This window comes from Dendropsophus ebraccatus, chromosome 12, assembly GCF_027789765.1.
Source record: "Dendropsophus ebraccatus isolate aDenEbr1 chromosome 12, aDenEbr1.pat, whole genome shotgun sequence".
Lineage (NCBI taxonomy): Eukaryota > Metazoa > Chordata > Amphibia > Anura > Hylidae > Dendropsophus > Dendropsophus ebraccatus.
The window spans coordinates 60,374,878-60,393,096 of record NC_091465.1 but is presented as its reverse complement, the minus strand read 5'-3'; the positions used below and the strand labels follow the sequence as shown (position 1 = coordinate 60,393,096).

Below are 18,219 nucleotides of genomic sequence, written 5' to 3'. Positions count from 1 at the left end.
ACCCACACACCCTCTGCATCCTAATGCACGTCATATGTATGCATGCATAGATGCTACTTGGTGACTTGCTCATGTAGATCTATTTGTAATACTCCATATGTTCAGAACAAACCTTTTTTGGGGATTATGACTTGAATTGGATGGAAAGAAAAGAAACAATCTCTTACCTCTTGAAACCCTAATTTGGTGTATTGCAGAATCTTGAGATCATAGTTAGACCTTTGACCTTTGCTATTGAATTCCACATGTCCAGTAAGACCTTCCAACTCTACCTGTGCAAGAGAAAGACAATAACAGAAAGCCACGGGCAATACACCTGCTTCCCAATGCTTACGTTGTATGTCATTTTTATTTTCTTTAATTGTATGTGAGCTCTTTTATATGGCTGATGTAGTGCTGCAAACAAATGCCAATAAGTGGGATCAGTGCTCATTTGCAGAACCTTCACAAGGCTCAATCAATCGTGTGACCTATTAACTTCATCACAGTCATGGCAGCAGCATCTGCCATAATTGATTTAGCATTGAGTCTCTCTTAACACTTTGTGAACTATGTTGGGCATACACTGGAAATTCACCTGGAGCATATTGCAATTGTGTCTAGAGTTGAGAAAAATGTAGAATCCAACACTTACTTGAGTAAAATTCCTAGTACTTCTTTATCCATTCAAACACCTTAGATGACACAGTCACTATTGACTTCAGCATCTATGGGGTTAAACAGTCAACTTTTTGGTCTCTGATTGGGGCACTGGCACCCAACACTGTTGCTGACAGCTATGGCCAGTCCCTTTTTGAAGTGGATAATCTTAATCTTTCTTTCGGGAGTGGAAAGAAAGGGGAAGAATACTGAATACGTAAGTGCAAAATGGCTATCTTCCACCTTATATTGCCCTGAATAGGAGATCGTTTCTACACCTGAGTGGCAATAAAATTATTACTATGAGTATTAGATCTCACCTGAGTTCTCGATTCATAGCTTACACTAATCGGTACTGCTCTATAATGTCTTCCTTATTATTACTGTTTCATAAGCTGTGCAATAGAAAAACCGAGGAGCACGATCTCTTCTTTTGTTTGTGTGCAATATATAGGAGACATCATAATAATTCCTTAATTTATATAGTGCTACCTTATTCTACAGTGCTTTACACTCAAACTGAGGAAACCTTTGTAAACATGGGTAGAACATGCAGACTTCTTGCAGATTTTACCCTTGGTGGGATGTAAGCCCAGGAACCCAATGCTGCAAGGTAACGGCTAAATACCAAGCCATGGTGCTGCTTACATAGATGTTAGGCTTAACCCACTAACTCAGGGGTAAATGAAAATTAAGGATTACGCCTGCAGAGGGAAAAAGTGGTGAACAATGCCATATACAAGTTTGGTAATCACCATGGCTAGTGTATGCACACATCACCCTATCCTAAACAGATCCCTGAAATGACAGATACAACTTAACCTGTTTGCAACCTACACCATATTTTTCACTGTTTGCCAGGTTTACATATCCAGACCCACAAATACTGTTCAAAGCAGCCCTGACCCTATTTAACAAGATAACGTTCCGGGGTTATGATTGAGAACAGGCCTCTTCTCCATTGCAGAATGCTTTTATTACATATCTAATAATATAAGATTTTTACATATGAAAGTGCTGGATTCTATATTTGTTTCTCAATCAGTTTATCTAGTGGCCCATCAGGTTGTCCCTGTATTTCTAGATATTGCATTCAGAGCATAATTCCATTGTGGCACCCCCCAGCTGTTCAGTTCAGCTTGGAGAGACGCTGCTCATAATGTCAACCTGCTGACATGTTCCTATAAGGCAGGAGCGTCTCCTGCCCTATGGGAACATAACAGCAGGTTATATCTGCTGTTAATTTCCCTTTAAGACAACTTGCCTAAACAGTGGCATACTTCAAATCCTTCCATTAAAGGAGAAGTCCGGTGATTTATATAACCTGGCAACCGGCAGGGGGAAATTGACTACTAAGTACTAACTTACCTCTTCCTGTGCCCGTCATGAGCAGCCATCAGGGTCCGGGATCTCCAGTACTGGCATGTTACGACCTGGCTGATGGACTGGCCGTTTAGCTAGTCAGTGACTAGGGCGGGACATTGCTCCAGTCACTGATTGGCTGAGCGGCCAGTCCATCAGCCGGAACAGGCCTTTTCCCCCCCGAGTTGTGACGTCATTACAACTGGGGGGAAAATGCCTTACGGCGGGGGTCCCGCGGGCAGTTCCGCCACTCACCACAGGCATAGGGGAAAAGGTAAGTTAGTACTTGTAATCAATTTCCCCCCTGCCGGCTGCCAGGTTTCTCCTTTAATGGTATACTTTGGGAGCTACTCCACACGTATGCCTTTGACAGAAGGCTCGAATAAAATGTGAACACAGTCTAGGGCTACAGTAGTTTATTTAGGACCGTATATGATGTCTGCAATCATCTGCAATCTTCGTCCGCAATATGCAAAAAAATTCGTCTGTAATAATTTAATTTTTGCAGATGCAAATACTGATGATTTTCACGGATCACTGAGAAAAAATAGTGGGAGGTTTTGTGGCCCAGAAAAAACACTGAACGTGTGAAAGAAGTTGAATAATGGAATTATTTTTTTTTAAATATTTTACATTATAATAATAAAAAAAAACATTTGAAAAATGAGGACCCCTCACCCTTCCTCACCATTCTCAAGTAGTTCATAAGGCTGGTACCGTGTTGCCATATCTGTGCGGAGCCACAAGAAAGGGGTTTAACACCAATCTCCTGACTTCGATTTAACTCCTGCACAGCGTTCACAATGCAGTAAACAGCATCAAAAAGTAATGCAGCAGACAGCTATAAAAGACAAGGTGAAGTTATTGATATGTTAATTCAGATCTATATCCGTACCAGTCTTTTGTTTGTCTGTCTCTCTCTGTATATCTATGTAGACATAATTGTCTATACATTTATCTTCTCATGAATAAAATAGTAGGCAATGCAAGATGTAAATAAAACATTATAATAGAACTGAATCAATTATCTGGGGGAAAGACATAGACGGCCCTTTTTAAGTTTATAATATGTTATTGTACATAGGATAAAAATGTAATCCATTACTACGTGTTTTATCATGGTGCATATTCTACACTGTAAGAGTGAATAAATATAATAGTTATACAGATATGCCTAGTCCTATAGTACACTGGGAAAGTAATGGCCGAAGATGAGCACATTTCGGGAGGATTTGCTGTGAATTGGCCGTCGGTTCAATTTAGGTTCCATAGCTGATTCATATTCAGCCGTACACTCATACTAAGTGGCAAGGCAAACAATGTGTGCTCCGCCACTCAGCATCTGCTCCCTGCTAATGTACTTACTTCTGTGATGCCCTATGCTGATAACTTACGGGGCCACAGAAAGTAGGTAAAGGTTACAGGAACAGAGACTCTTGCCATTTACTGTATGCAGTGAAGGTCTATTAATATTATCTGGTCTGGGTGCAGAGCATACAGTGTTACTGCTTACCTCTAGGTAAGCAGTAGCTCCCTATTGTGCATGAGGCATTGAGGATGAAGGTATATCTCTTACCTTCATCCTCAGTGCCATTCCCATGCAGTTGTTAAAGGGGTTGTCCACTTTATAATAAAATTGTTTTGTGTGTAGTATAAGTAAGTGTATTTACATTACTTACTGAGCTCCCTTTGTGGTCATAGAGCTAAAATCAGACTCCCCTCCTTCAGACTATGCTGCCCTGCTCTGTGGCAAGTCTGTCCATAAGATGGCTGACATGGAGGAGCATGTGACCATGCCCTGCCCCCAGTGTCCACCACTGAGCCTTTATATGCCTATGGTGGATACTGGGGACGGAGCATGGTCACATGCTCCTAGATGTCGGCCATCTTATGGACAGACTCACCACAGAGCAGGGCAGCACAGCCTGGAGGAGGGGAGTCTGATTTTAATTCTATGGGGAACACAGGAAGCTGCTGTCAGTAAGTAATTAAAATACACTTACTTATACTACACCCAAAACAGTTTTACTATAAAGGGGCCAACCCCTTTAATGTAATTGTGTCTCTGGTAAGGCTGTTAGGAGCACTGGGGGCGGGGCTATTGTCCTCAGAGCACTGATCTGGTAGGCCTGCTCTATTGATAATTATTAAAAGGGGAGGGCTCTTTGGGGGCAGGGGCAGTGCTTCTAACAGCCTTACTGGAGAGTAAGGAGGGAGATTAACCTTCATTCTCAGCGCCCGTGCACAATAGGGAGTTATGATCAGGTTAGACAACTGTAACCCGCTGAAACTTCCTATTATGCATAACTCTCTATTGTGCGGAGCGCTGAGTATGAAGTACAGTACGTCTCTTACCTTCCTCTCCTCTCTAAGTTTATATTTTTAACTAATTTCTCCAAGTTGATTCACTCATCTCTAATACCTAAAATAAGTACTTACGGCAGGGCCAGTAAAAGGGGAGTGATCACAGTTCTCTTCCCAAGAATGTTGAAGTATCTGTGTAAATTCCTGAAAGTAGGTGTGTGACTGGTTAAACATGGAAAAACTCAAGATGTTCACTCGGTCATCCAATGGGCTGTCGAATCGTTGCAAGGAAAATTCCTGATAGAAAGCCATGTCAAGATCAGTTATTAATACAAAGATTCTTCTTATGCTAGGTTCACACTGCGTTTTCAGCATCCGTTTAATGGATCCGTTTTTTGCAAAAAACGGATTGCAAAAAACAGATGCATTTGTGTGCATCCGTTTTTGATCCGTTTTTCCATTGACTTCCATTATAAAAAAAAAACGGATCAAAATGGATGCGTTTTTTTGACGCACAATAAAGTACTGTTGACCCTACTTTTTTGACTGTTAAAAAAAACGGATCTGTTAAATGGATGCTGAAAACTCGGTGTGAACCTAGCCTTACTTGTACTCTGCTTTAGACTTACTGTTATATACACATAATGCCATAATGTCATTGTCAACTTGTCACCTATCAACAGAAAGTAATAAGTGCCTGATTGATGAGGGCCCAACTGCTGGGACCCCAACGGATCACAAGGACAGAGGGTCCAGGTGGTCCCTTTAAATAGAGCAGTGGTTGCAAATGCACACCACCACTCCATTCTTGACACAACTCTAGAAGCTAACCGAGTGGTGTACTCATCTCTAATTGCAGTCTTATACAGTTTGAATGGAGTGGCAGTGTGCGTGCTCATCCGCTGCTCCATTCAAACAAGGGCACTTGAGATAAGAAGTGTTTGTTATAATGGCAAACCCCTTTAAACCCCTCCTGTGCTAGCATGTGTAAATCATGGCGAAAATCTACACCAGCTCCAGAGTAAAATCCGGCACAGGGCATGCTATGGCGTATTGATAACCCCCCCAATAATTTCACCGTTGTATATTAATAGAATACCTGATTTACTGGCAGATATCAACATAGGAACTCATTTATTAGTATTACTAAACTAAAGCATGACATATCAGAGGGTTTCTCTATATTAGTAGACAATAAACTGTGATTTTAACCAGTGCACAACAGCTGCTGCCAAAGGTATAAGACCAATCCCACACAGTAGGTATAATGCTGGCACAGCCTCGCTATATGGTAAGCTCTCAGGACCTTTAATGGGTTATACAGTGCTACAAAAACATGGCCACTTTTCCCCCTCTCTTGTCTCCAGATTGGATGGGGTTTCAAACTCAGTTCCATTGAAGTAAATGAAGCATTAATTGCAAACCACACCTGACCTGGAGACAAGGGTAGGGGGAAAGTGGCCATGTTTTTGTAGCGCTGGATAACCCCTTTAACATGATGCTCAGGCGCTCAGGCTCACTCTCATGTCGTGGTGCTCTGCTCTTTCAAGGTATCCAACAGTCTCAACAGTAGGCAAAGTTGATAGCGGCACTCACCGATTCCAATTAAAATGATGCTTTATGCGGACATACAGGCAGAATAGACAATCGTTTTCCACTAGTCAATGAGCCCATTGCTCACTGACTAGGGAAACCGCTTATCTATCCTGCCTTTATGTCTGAATAAAGCATCGTTTTAAATGGAATTGGTGAGTGCCGCTATCATCTTTGCCTACTGTTGAGGAAGGTATAAGACCATATGATATATCGAAATTAACATGGTTTTGCCTCTATACAGATCACCAGTCAGACCAGATATCCTTTTTATATTACATGGCCTGATGTCTTGGGGAAAAGCGAACGCTGACCTGTCAGCTTAGCGCTCACTTTCCCCCTCATTCCCTTCTTTCTGCACTGTGCTATTACACACACAGACAGTGAGCAAGGAACATCGTGAGGAGCTGCCTCCTTAGATCCTTCAAGTGGCCCATTGAAGTCAGCGGTGGTCTGCTGCCGCTTCTATTGCACAGATCGACACACTGCAGATTTTAGCTGCACAAATTGTGATCTTTCAACATGTTAAAAGCCCACGATCAGTGAAGATTGTGCCTATCGTTGCCTTTTGACATGAGCTATTACACTTTATCGACATGAATGGTTGGTAATCGTTAAAGCATGGCCGATAATTGTTACTGTAGTGTAGTGCCTTAAGACTGGTCTGGAGATTGTGAAGAAGCAGAGAGTAAAGTTGTAGATAGACAGCTACAGTGCCTAGACAGATACAACACTAATGTAGCTTAATTATGTTAAAGATCTCACCAGGTTTGTGAAGATGTATGTATAATACGCTGATACCATTCCTAGTTCTGCAGCCTGTATAAGGGGACACAAATGGAAACCTTCAATTAGAAAAAAGAAGTGGTTATTCTGAATGTACATCATTTATTAAATTCATGGAAAACAGATAGAAAGCAGATGAAAACCACTTTAATGTTCTGCTTTTGCAGTATTAAGAGGAAGCCATTATAGCGGAATGGTATTAATGAGTGTGTATTACTCATAAGCTGTGCACTTGCTGTGGCTCAGTAGTGCCATTACTTTTCTATGTAATTAATTAGGTAAATGTTTTATCCATTTAAAAAATGTTTTCATTATGTGCAATGGGAAGTGACTAGACAGTGACCTATGTAAACTGATCTTTTCTGCCTTTATATCCCTGGGGCAACAGTCTTGTTATGGCAATGGTTTTGGTGCAAGTGGTGATAACAGCTGCTAATAAGTAGTTAACCAGACTATAGAATGACCCACTCTTCTATTATCTTTAGATCTTATGCATATGCCCATATAGGACTCCATCTTTAATAGAGAGCTGTATCTGTTATGGTGGCTTTTGTCTCCACCTCTTACTTCTCTTAGTGTTAGAGATACAGGTGGTTACTTAGTTTGTAAGGCTGAATAAAGACATATGTCAATAAAGCGTTGATCCAGAAGAAGGCCAAAATAAAACAAAAACAAACATAAAAAACAGTTTTCTCATTTTACGGAGAATCATTCCTTCATGACTCCAAATGTGGCAATCAGAATGAATCCCTGGATCAAGAACCCTTCTCCAGAATCGGTATATGTGTTTCCTTCCTTACCTTTGATCATGGGTCATTATAACTCAAATGTGTATACTATGCATAATTGCTTAAAGGGAACCAATCATGCCGAAAATCCATCTTAAGATAAGGAAACGTGCTGGCACATCACCCAGCACGTTTCCTAAACATCCCCCTGTAACCTCCGTGCCCCCCTCCATCAGTCAGTAATCTTACTTTGAAGAAGTCCCGCGCTGTATGTAAATTTCTGGCAAGTAGTCACGGTGGGCAGGTTCAGTCACAGGTCCTGGGCGTCTGTAATGGCTGTAATCACGCCCAGAGGGGCGTGCTTGAGGTCTGCCTTCCATCCACGTGACCCGGCGGCTTGCGTTTCACGTCGGCGGCGCGCCGACATCATCCGCACGCAGCGCAGACATCTTTTGTAGTCCGCGCATGCGCAGCACGGCGGGAGACGCCGCCGACATACTGCGCATGCGCGGACTCCGGAAGATGACGGCGCTGCGTGCGGATGATGTCAGCGCGCCGCCGACGTGAAACGCAAGCCGCCGGGTCACGTGGATGGAAGGCAGACCTCAAGCACTCCCCTCTGGGCGTGATTACAGCCATTACAGACGCCCAGGACCTGTGACTGATCCTGCCCACCTTGACTAAATCCGCCCACCGTGACTACTTGCCAGAAATTTACATACAGCGCGGGACTTCTTCAAAGTAAGATTACTGACTGATGGAGGGGGGCACGGAGGTTACAGGGGGATATTTAGGAAACGTGCTGGGTGATGTGCCAGCACGTTTCCTTATCTTAAGATGGATTTTCGGCGTGATTGGTTCCCTTTAAGATTAGAGATGAGCGAACCTGGAGCATGCTCGAGTCCATCCGAACCCGAACTTTCGGCATTTGATTAGCGGTGGCTACTGAAGTTGGATAAAGCTCTAAGGTTGTCTGGAAAACATGGATACAGCCAATGACTATACCCATGTTTTCCACATAGCCTTAGGGCTTTATCCAACTTCAGCAGCCACCGCTAATCAAATGCCGAAAGTTTGGGTTCGGATGGACTCGAGCATGCTCCAGGTTTGCTCATCTCTACTTAAGATGTACATGCGTCTAGTTGTAGTTACCCAGTTGTCATGATGTGGATAAGTGCCCCTTGAGAGTTTTGCTACCATGTTGAAGTACTGAATTTAAATTTGTATTATGAAAAATTGTAATCCTTAACTAAATTCAATGAATGATATGGGTGTATATATTTGTAGCATTAGCAGCTCAGAATATGAAGAATTGAGTATACTTGAAGCACAGGCTGTAGAAAAGGAGGAAAGCACACAAATGCAGTTTTCAGGAGAGAATCAAATAGTCTACAGACTAATATAGTGAAAGAACTGAGCTCCTTGACCAAACTCTAGACTCATGAACACACAGCCAGTATGTATTACTGGGAGAACATACTATGTAAAAATATTTATTTTTCAATGTCAATTTATGTATCCTGAAAGGAGTGGGGGGTCATCATTACAAAAGTTCAAAAAGAGGATATTTGAATCTGAGCAAAACACAGCAGCCACAGTTGCAGCAATTACTGACAGCAGCTTCCCGTGTACCCTATAGAGCTAAAATCAGACTCCCCTCCTCCAGGCTGTGCTGCCCTGCTCTGTGGTGAGTCTGTCCATAAGATGGCTGACATGGAGGAGCATGTGACTATTCCCCCCCCCCCCCAGTGTCCTCCATAGGCATATGCAGGCTCAGTGGTGGACACAGAGGACGGGGCATGGTCACATGCTCCTCCATTTCATCCATTTTATGGACAGACTCACCACAGAGTAGGGCAGCCCAGCCTGGAGGAGGGGAGTCTAAATTTAGCTCTAAAAGGTACACAGGGAGCTGCTGTCAGTTAGTGCTGTGAGTACACTTACTAATACTGTTCACTAAATTATTTTACTATAAAGTGTCCTACCCCTTTAAGTGATATACATACCACTACAAGGCCATCAAAATAAAATTTCAGGTCTTTATATCTCCTACAACAAAAAGCTCAGCTCCACAAAAGCAATATACTGCAATTTACTGATAAACATTTGTTTTATTGAAACAAAAAAAAGATATAAAATCATGTATCATTAGTAGAGATGAGCGAATTTACAGTACAAACAAAGCAAAATGCTTTATTAGCTTGGCAGTCCGCTTATCAGCCGTCTGCCTTTGAACTCTGTGCTGCTCCCTGTCACTTTGTTTCAGGAACTGGAAAAGCTGGATCCAGTCCTGGGAAATTTCTCCTAGTAAATCTGCGGATAGTTCTATGGTAGAGCTTGCGCACCTCCGCTGCCGCCGCTCTCCGTTGGGAGAATTGACATGTCAATACTTTAAGTGGAGAGTGGCTGCAGCGGAGGCGTAGACAGGCTATGACACACTGAGGCAGGGGGATTCCGGAACTCTCCGGAATTTCGCTTTATTTACTCAGTATGAACATATCCTTAAGCCCAAATTGGATTGGCTACGAGGAGTTGAGATGTAATTTGTATGAGGTTCTACATTGATTACAGTGTTGCACTTTATATTTACCTCTTACTTGCTGCTATTACTTTGTAGTGTTTATGTGTGGCTATATACTGATTTCCTGGTACTGGTGGCAACTGTGGTCTATCTATGAAATTTGTGGATATTTGTATAATCTAATGATACATGACTTAAATATTTTTTGTTTCAATAAAACATATTTTGATCAGTTATTTGTAGTATATTGCTTTTGTGGAGCTGACTTTTTTGTTGATGTTTTTGTTTGAGAGGTCATTGTAGCAATACTGTCAAATATCTTGTCTTGCCATGTGTACTGAAATAAGTATAGCATCTTTTCTCTTTCTTTAAAATTGAGCTAGTACAGAAGAGCTACAGGATTCCTAGTACATCAGTCCAGTAGATGGAGAGATGAATGAATATGCCACAAGGTACCTTCATCAGGATGGTGTGGGACATTGATGCGTTAGCATGAATAATAATAGTGCTAGTCTTGTCATCACGAATTTCTTTTAGGAGAGGTGTTGGATCCCAGGTGTCATCAAGCATCCTGACCGAAAGACAGTCCTTGGAAATCAGAAACTGGCGTAGAAGCTTTTCAAGATTCAGTAGACCTGAAATGCAATATAACAGGTGACATTTTACAAACTCAACAAACACGAGATTTAAGTGTTGTCGTGATTTAAGACATAGGTCTACATGCTATAAAGACATGTCAAATGTTTTGATTTGGTGGGGGTTTGAGTGCTGACCCCCCCCCCCCCCCCCGACCCCATTGATCGCAAGGAGAAGCCCCATGGGAGAAATTTGTATGACCGTCATCTCACTGGTTGTAAAGGAAAACTAGCAAGCTGGTATGGTCCCATAACACAGAATGTGGAGAATGAAGATAGTTTTCTTGCTTCCTCCATTCCTAAATCTTCAGTTTAATTAATATGTAGAGTAGGTGGTTTGGTGCACTGGGGGGTGGGGCTATGGCACTCAGTGCACCAATCTGACCCACCCACTGGCCCCTTCTCATTAATAATTATCCGGAGCTGCAGTAACATCACTGCCTCCTCAATATTCATAAGGAGGCAGCCGATGGGCGAGGTGGATCAGCGCACTTAGAGCTGTATTTTCACCCCCAGTGCATCCGACCATGTGCTTTGCATACTAATTATAATGATGCTGAGGATGAAGGTAAGAAAAATACCTTTAATATCCACGAGAGTCTTAGCACCTAAAACCCCACCAATCAAACATTTGACATATCTAAGACATGTCAAGGCTTATTTTTCCATTGATGTAGCTGTATGAGGACTTGTCTTTGCTGGTCATACTGTATTATAAAATGGTTTCATTTGGGGTAAAATATAATGTATATTTTGGATTCTTTTGAAAAGGTCATTTGCTGCTTTCACTCCCTGTCTGCTCTTTCTGTAGCAGCATTTAGTACAAGGCAGCATGCTGTTAACACACCTCACTATCTCTAAGCCAGTCATTTTAGATCATTTGTTTTCAATTGGTTCTTTTTTTTTTTTTATATACAATTCAATAAAGAGACAAGGTCAGGTATAGTAGTAGTACATAAGTAAATGGATATACAAAAAGGACCTCAAGCTCATAGATATGAAAATTTCCATAGAAACAAAGAGAGGCAAACAGCTACAGTCTACTTTAGGAGCAATGTGATATGAGATTAAAATGAACTAGAATGAATATCAATCATTACTGACAAGGGGTATGCAATAAGATATGAGGGAAGATAGACTAAAGGGACCTGAATGACTCGAAATAGGTGGCCAATGGTGACCAAATCATGTAGAGATTACCTAATGTGCTATTAGCAGCAGTGAGGGACTCAATATGGTGTATCTCCTGAATCCTATTGACCTCTTCCAATGGAGGAAGCATCAGGTGAGTTTTCCATTATTTGGCCAACAGACATTTAGCTGTTGTCAAAATATGAAGAAGCAACCTGGCAGTGGGTTTACGCATGTCTTTAGGAAGGATATTCAGTAGATAGACATATCCAAAGAGATTACCTGTCCTATGACTGCTTTAAGTAATTTCTGGACTTCTTGCCCGTAATGTCCTTAAGACAGGGTAGTCTGAAAAGATGTGTGGAAAGAAGCCAGTGGCACTAAGGCTAGAAATAAGCACAACTCGAGCAAGCTTGAGTCCGATCGTTTGGCATTTCAATACGGCTGGCTGAAAAAGTTGGATGCAGCCCTAGAGAGTCCAGGAACATGGACACAGCTATAAATCATAGGCTCAAGCATGCTTGAGTTGGGCTCATCTTTGACTAAGATGCTTTACCATAGCATAGCAGAGCGACACTGCCAAGTTCTGAATTATCTCTGATCTCAGCTGGAGACAGACACTGAGTACACTGGTCATTGTGATGAATACATCTGTCATTGGTCATAAAAATGTAACTGTGTTAGCACTGGATGGTGGCAAGGGCAGTAAGACAGATACACACAGACAGTGAGCCCTGGCTGTTTCCTCCCACTGTCCCTGCTTACTTGCCACGGACAGCCCTAGACGGCTGCGGACAACCATGAAGGCGGTCCCTGCTCTGTAACAAGTGAAAACACAAAACAAGGACAGACAAACAAACACAATAATTCGGAGTGAACAGTCTGGGTCAGCAATGGCGGGCAGCAAAAGGTACAAAATTGTCAGACAAAGGGAGGGTCAAAAGTCAATCAGAAAGGTCAAGGTAGGTAGCAGATAGAGAAATCAATGAACAAGCAAAAAGGTCAGGTGAAATTACAAGTCACAGCAAGAATAAGCTTAGCCTAGCAGGAACACTAATAGCCAGCACTGTCTGCTGGGCTTACACACTATTTATGGAGGATCAGGAACTCAGTCCAGCAGCTGATTGGACCGACCTCTGATCCTCCACACAGCTCACCTGCACAGCAGCAGGTTAACCCTCAAGCTGCCAAGGCATAACAAGCAAGACGGGTGGGCTGAACAAACCTAAAATAAACCTTTGTTCAGACAGGGTTCTGGAACTGCACCAATTCAGCGCCTTCTCGGCCGCACAGCCTGAACCGAGGAGCGTCAGCGCACAGTCCTGACAAACTGTTTTTATATTTTACATTAGCACACAACAATTAGTTGTCTATGCATTCCAAGAGCCATAACATGGCATACCATTGGGGCCATTTTGGGGTAGATCCAGCTTTTACTTTGGGATGTAAGATAAACAAAAAGCTAAAAATTCTTTCATTGTTTCTTTTATATGGTTTATTATGCAGGGATTTTAATTATTTATACTTTTCTTTCTTTTTTCTCCTCATAATATCTTTGTAAGCATGTTTTTCTTATTTTTCTAAAAACTTTTAGAAAGTGCCAGCTGTATTATATAGTCACATTATAATTGAAAAAACACTCCCATAAAAGTCATTTTTTTATTGTAATTTCAAATTTATGCGTAGTAAATATAGTCGGTACACAAGCTTAAGAGCATTATAACTGCTTATTGCCGTAACTAATTTTACCCTTCAGAGCCAGTTAAATTGTTGTCTCCTTTGTGTTTCTTCGGTCATAACTTCTTATTTTTTTTTCTTCATTGCAGCTGTAAAATACCTGGCATTATGTGGGCCGAGCTGTGGTTTTTCTAAAAGAACTATCTCAGGGCACATACAATCTACTGAATAGCTTTTAGTTTTAGTTCTTTTATGGGGATGGGATAGAACCCCTTCCAGCAATTTCACAATTGTTTTACAATTTTTTTAAAGGGGTACATTGGCAAATTTATTCATATACAGCATGAATATGCATATATCTGTGCTATCAGTATCACACAAGCATTCTGGGCTGACAGTGTAACAAAGGCGGGTCTGTGACCAGGGGCGGACACAGACTCCTGACTGCCCCCCATCCCCACACACTACCCATCCTAACTGTCCCCCATCCCCACACTACCCATCCTGGCTGCCCCCCATCCCCACACACTACTCATCCTGACTGTCCCCCATCCCCACACTACCTATCCTGGCTGCCCCCCATCCCCACACACTACCCATCCTGACTGTCCCCCATCCCCACACACTACACATCCTGACTGTCCCCCATCCCCACACACTACCCATCCTGACTGTCCCCCATCCCCACACTACCTATCCTGGCTGCCCCCCATCCCCACACACTACCCATCCCTGCTGCCCCCCATCCCCACACAATACCCATCCTGGCTGACCCAATCCCCACACAATAACCCACCTGGTCCCCAGTGGTCCTCCAATCAACAGGATGCCCAATGCTGCAATTGCCAATGTACAACCGCCAGGTGACTTCACTGGTGTGCGCGTCCTGGGGCAGGGTAGGAGCATGGCACCACTGTGGCCGGCTGTGGCTCACATATTCAATAAACGAGTGAGATAGATAGAATCTCTGCACTGGTGGGCCACAAGTGGCAGGACATGTGACCAGGCGCCTGGTAGATGGGTGGATGGACAATACATATCATCTATGCGGAGGGGGCCCTGGGGCAGTGGAGGGGCCTGCTAGGCTGAGGCTTGAGCCTGGAGGACCCCTCTGTTGACCTGGGCCCTTGTGCAGCTTAACCAGCTGCACAAGTGATATGTCCGCCACTGTCTGTGACACTGTCCGCACTCCACAAAGATTGACAGCTGGAGGAGGCTGTGACACTGTCACCCCGAAATAAAGAACAGTTTACGGAAGATGCCGGATCAAACAGCAGCTCTAATGGCATCTGGAAACTGGCAGCACTGACATATGCGTATCTGAGCTGTCAGTTTCACTTTAATAAATGTATATTCATTTTTAATATACCTTAACCCTTTAAAGACAGAGCCAATTTAGATTTTTGCACTTTCGTTTCTTCCTCCTTGTGCTTAACCCCTTAATGACCGGGCTAATTTTCATTTTTGCATTTTCGTTTTTTCTTCCTTGTGTATATAAGGCAATAATAGCAGTTGCATTTTTACACCTACGGACCCACATAAGCCCTTATTTTTTGCATCACTAATTGTACTTTGCAATGACTAATGCACTAATTTTTGCATAAAATATGCTGCGAAACCAGAAGAAAATTATATGCGCAGTGAAATTGAAAAAAAAACCTGAATTCTTTTTCTTTGGGAGGGCTTTGTTCTTACACCATTTGTCCTATGGAAAAACTGACTTGTTATATATGTTCCTCAAGTCAGTACGATTAAAACGATATGTAACTTGTATGACTTTTATATTAATTGATGGCTTTTCTGCGCCATGATGTGTTCTTTCTATCGGTACCTTGAGTGCGCATATTCAAGTGTTTGATCGCTTTTTATTAAAATTTTTCTGAATTTGATGCGACCAAAAATGCGCAATTTTGCACTTTGGAATTTTTTTGCGCTTACGCCGTTTACCGTGAGGGATCATGAATTAAATACATTTATATTTCGGGCGATTACGCACGTGGCAATACCCGTCATGCGTAGTTAAGGGGTTAAAAGGCCATAGCAGTTGCATTTTTTCACCTAGAAACCCACATGAGCCCTTTTTTTTTGCGCCACTAATTGTACTTTGCAATGAAAGGCTTAATTTTTTCATAAAGTACACTGCAAAATCAGGAAAAAAATAAATGTGTGCTGAAATAAAAAAAAAACACAAAAAAAACGCATTTTGTTTATTTGGGGGGTATTTGTTTTTACGCCGTTTGCCCTTGGGTAAAACTGACTTGTTATATATGTTCCTCAAGTCGTTACGATTACAATAATATGTAACATATATAACTTTTCTTTTATGTGATGGCCTGTAAAAAATTCAAACCATTTCTATTAAAAATATGTTCCTTAAAATCGCTCTATTCCCATGCTTATAGCGCTGTTATCCTTTAGTCTATGGGGCTTTTTTGCGCCATGATATGTTCTTTCTATCGGTACCTTGATTGCGCATATGCAACTTTTTGATCGCTTTTTATTACAATTTTTCTGGATTTGATGCGACCAAAAATGACCAATTTTCCACTTCGGGATTTTTTCTACGCTTACGCCGTTTACCGTGCGAGATCAGGAATGTGATAATGTAATATTTTGAGTGAATAGGCACGCGGTGATAACAAACATGTTTATTTATTTATAACATGGCAAGAGGGAGGTGATTCAAACTTTTATTAGGGGAGGTTTTTTGTTTATTAATAATAACACTTTATTTTTTATTTTTTTACACTACCGTTCAAAAGTTTGGGGTCACCCAAACAATTTTGTGTTTTCCATGAAAAGTCACACTTATTCACCACCATACGTTGTGAAATGAATAGAAAATAGAGTCAAGACATTGACAAGGTTAGAAATAATGATTTGTATTTGAAATAACATTGTTTTTACATCAGACTTTGCTTTCATCAAAGAATCCTCCTTTTGCAGCAATTACAGCATTGCACACCTTTGGCATTCTAGCTATTAATCTGTTGGGGTAAGCTGGAGAAATTGCACCCCACGCTTCTAGAAGCAGCTCCCATAAGTTGCATTGGTTGGATGGGCACTTCTGGCGTACCATACGGTCAAGCTGCTCCCACAACAGCTCAATGGGGTTCAGATCTGGTGACTGCGCTGGCCACTCTATTACCGATAGAATACCAGCTGCCTGCTTCTGCTGTAAATAGTTCTTGCACAATTTGGAGGTGTGTTTAGGGTCATTGTCCTGTTGTAGGATGAAATTGGCTCCAATCAAGCGCTGTCCACTGGGTATGGCATGGCGTTGCAAAATTGAGTGATAGCCTTCCTTATTCAGAATCCCTTTTACCCTGTACAAATCTCCCACCTTACCAGCACCAAAGCAACCCCAGACCATCACATTACCTCCACCATGCTTAACAGATGGCGTCAGGCATTCTTCCAGCATCTTTTCATTTGTTCTGCGTGTTACAAATGTTCTTCTTTGTGATCCAAACACCTCAAACTTGGATTCATCCGTCCACAACACTTTTTTTCCAGTCTTCCTCTGTCCAATGTCTGTGTTCTTTTGCCCATCTTAATCTTTTTCTTTTATTGCCCAGTCTCAGATATGGCTTTTTCTTTGCCACTCTGCCCTGAAGCCCAAAATCCCGCAGCCGCCTCTTTACTGTAGATGTTGACACTGGTGTTTTGCGGGTACTATTTAATGAAGATGCCAGTTGGGGACCTGTGAGGCGTCTGTTTCTCAAACTAGAGACTCTAATGTGCTTATCTTCTTGCTTAGTTGTGCAACGCGGCCTCCCACTTCTTTTTCTACTCTGGTTAGAGCCTGTTTGTGCTGTCCTCTAAAGGGAGTAGTACACACCGTCGTAGGAAATCTTCAATTTCTTAGCAATTTCTCGCATGTAATAGCCTTATTTCTAAGAACAAGAATAGACTGTCGAGTTTCAGATAAAAGTTCTCTTTTTTTGGCCATTTTTAGCGTTTAATTGACCCCACAAATGTGATGCTCCAGAAACACAATCTGCTCAAAGGAAGGTCAGTTTTGTAGCTTCTGTAACAAGCTAGACTGTTTTCAGATGTGTGAACATGATTGCAGAGGGGTTTTGTAATCATCAATTAGCCTTCTAAACCAATGAGCAAACACATTGTACCATTAGAACACTGGAGTGATAGTTGCTGGAAATGGGCCTCTATACACCTATGTAGATATTGCACCAAAAACCAGACATTTGCAGCTAGAATAGTCATTTAACACATTAGCAATGTATGTAGTGTGTATTTGTTTAAAGTTAGGACTAGTTTAAAGTTATCTTCATTGAAAAGTGCAGTGCTTTTCCTTCAAAAAATAAGGACATTTCAATGTGACCCCAAACTTTTGAACGGTAGTGTATACTAGAAGCCCCCCTGGGGTCAGGGTTATTCCCCCTGGGGGACTTCTAGTATAAGCACACTGATCTCTCCTTGAGATCTATGCAGTATAGTTATACTGCAGAGATCAATGAGAAAGGCACTGGATTGCTTTTGGCTTCTGGAGCCAAAAGCAATCGAGTGCTGAGCCGGGATCAGCGTCATTATGGCGCTGACCCCGGGCGGTGAGAGATGTGTGGATCGCTCCTCCGGGACAACGTCCCGAGGGGGGCAATCCACCCCACTAGACACCAGGGATCGGGCTGCATAAAGGATTCAGATACAGCTGTCAACTTTGACAGCTGCATCTGAAGACTTAAGTAGTGGGCACGGTCCAATTGCCACGGTCCCGGGCTACATGCGGCACCCGGGACCGCGGCAGTTTAGAGTGGGGTCGCCACGCAGCCCCGCTCTGAACTCCCCGAGGTGGCCGCAGGGCGTAAATATACGCCCGCGG

At 42.4% G+C, this 18,219-nt stretch overlaps 1 protein-coding gene across 1 annotated transcript in view; it reads right to left on the bottom strand.

Annotated features, from left to right (window-relative positions):
- The window catches only part of GRIK4 (glutamate ionotropic receptor kainate type subunit 4), a 219,493-nt gene that overhangs the window by 37,204 nt on the left and 164,070 nt on the right, over window positions 1-18,219 (bottom strand). The window contains exons 6-10 of the mRNA XM_069948873.1: window positions 10,390-10,568; window positions 6,664-6,717; window positions 4,441-4,602; window positions 2,690-2,842; window positions 168-272 (exon numbers count right to left, since the gene is read on the bottom strand). Coding sequence (XP_069804974.1) covers window positions 168-272; window positions 2,690-2,842; window positions 4,441-4,602; window positions 6,664-6,717; window positions 10,390-10,568 — 653 coding nt within the window. The remainder of the gene's footprint in view (window positions 1-167; window positions 273-2,689; window positions 2,843-4,440; window positions 4,603-6,663; window positions 6,718-10,389; window positions 10,569-18,219) is intronic.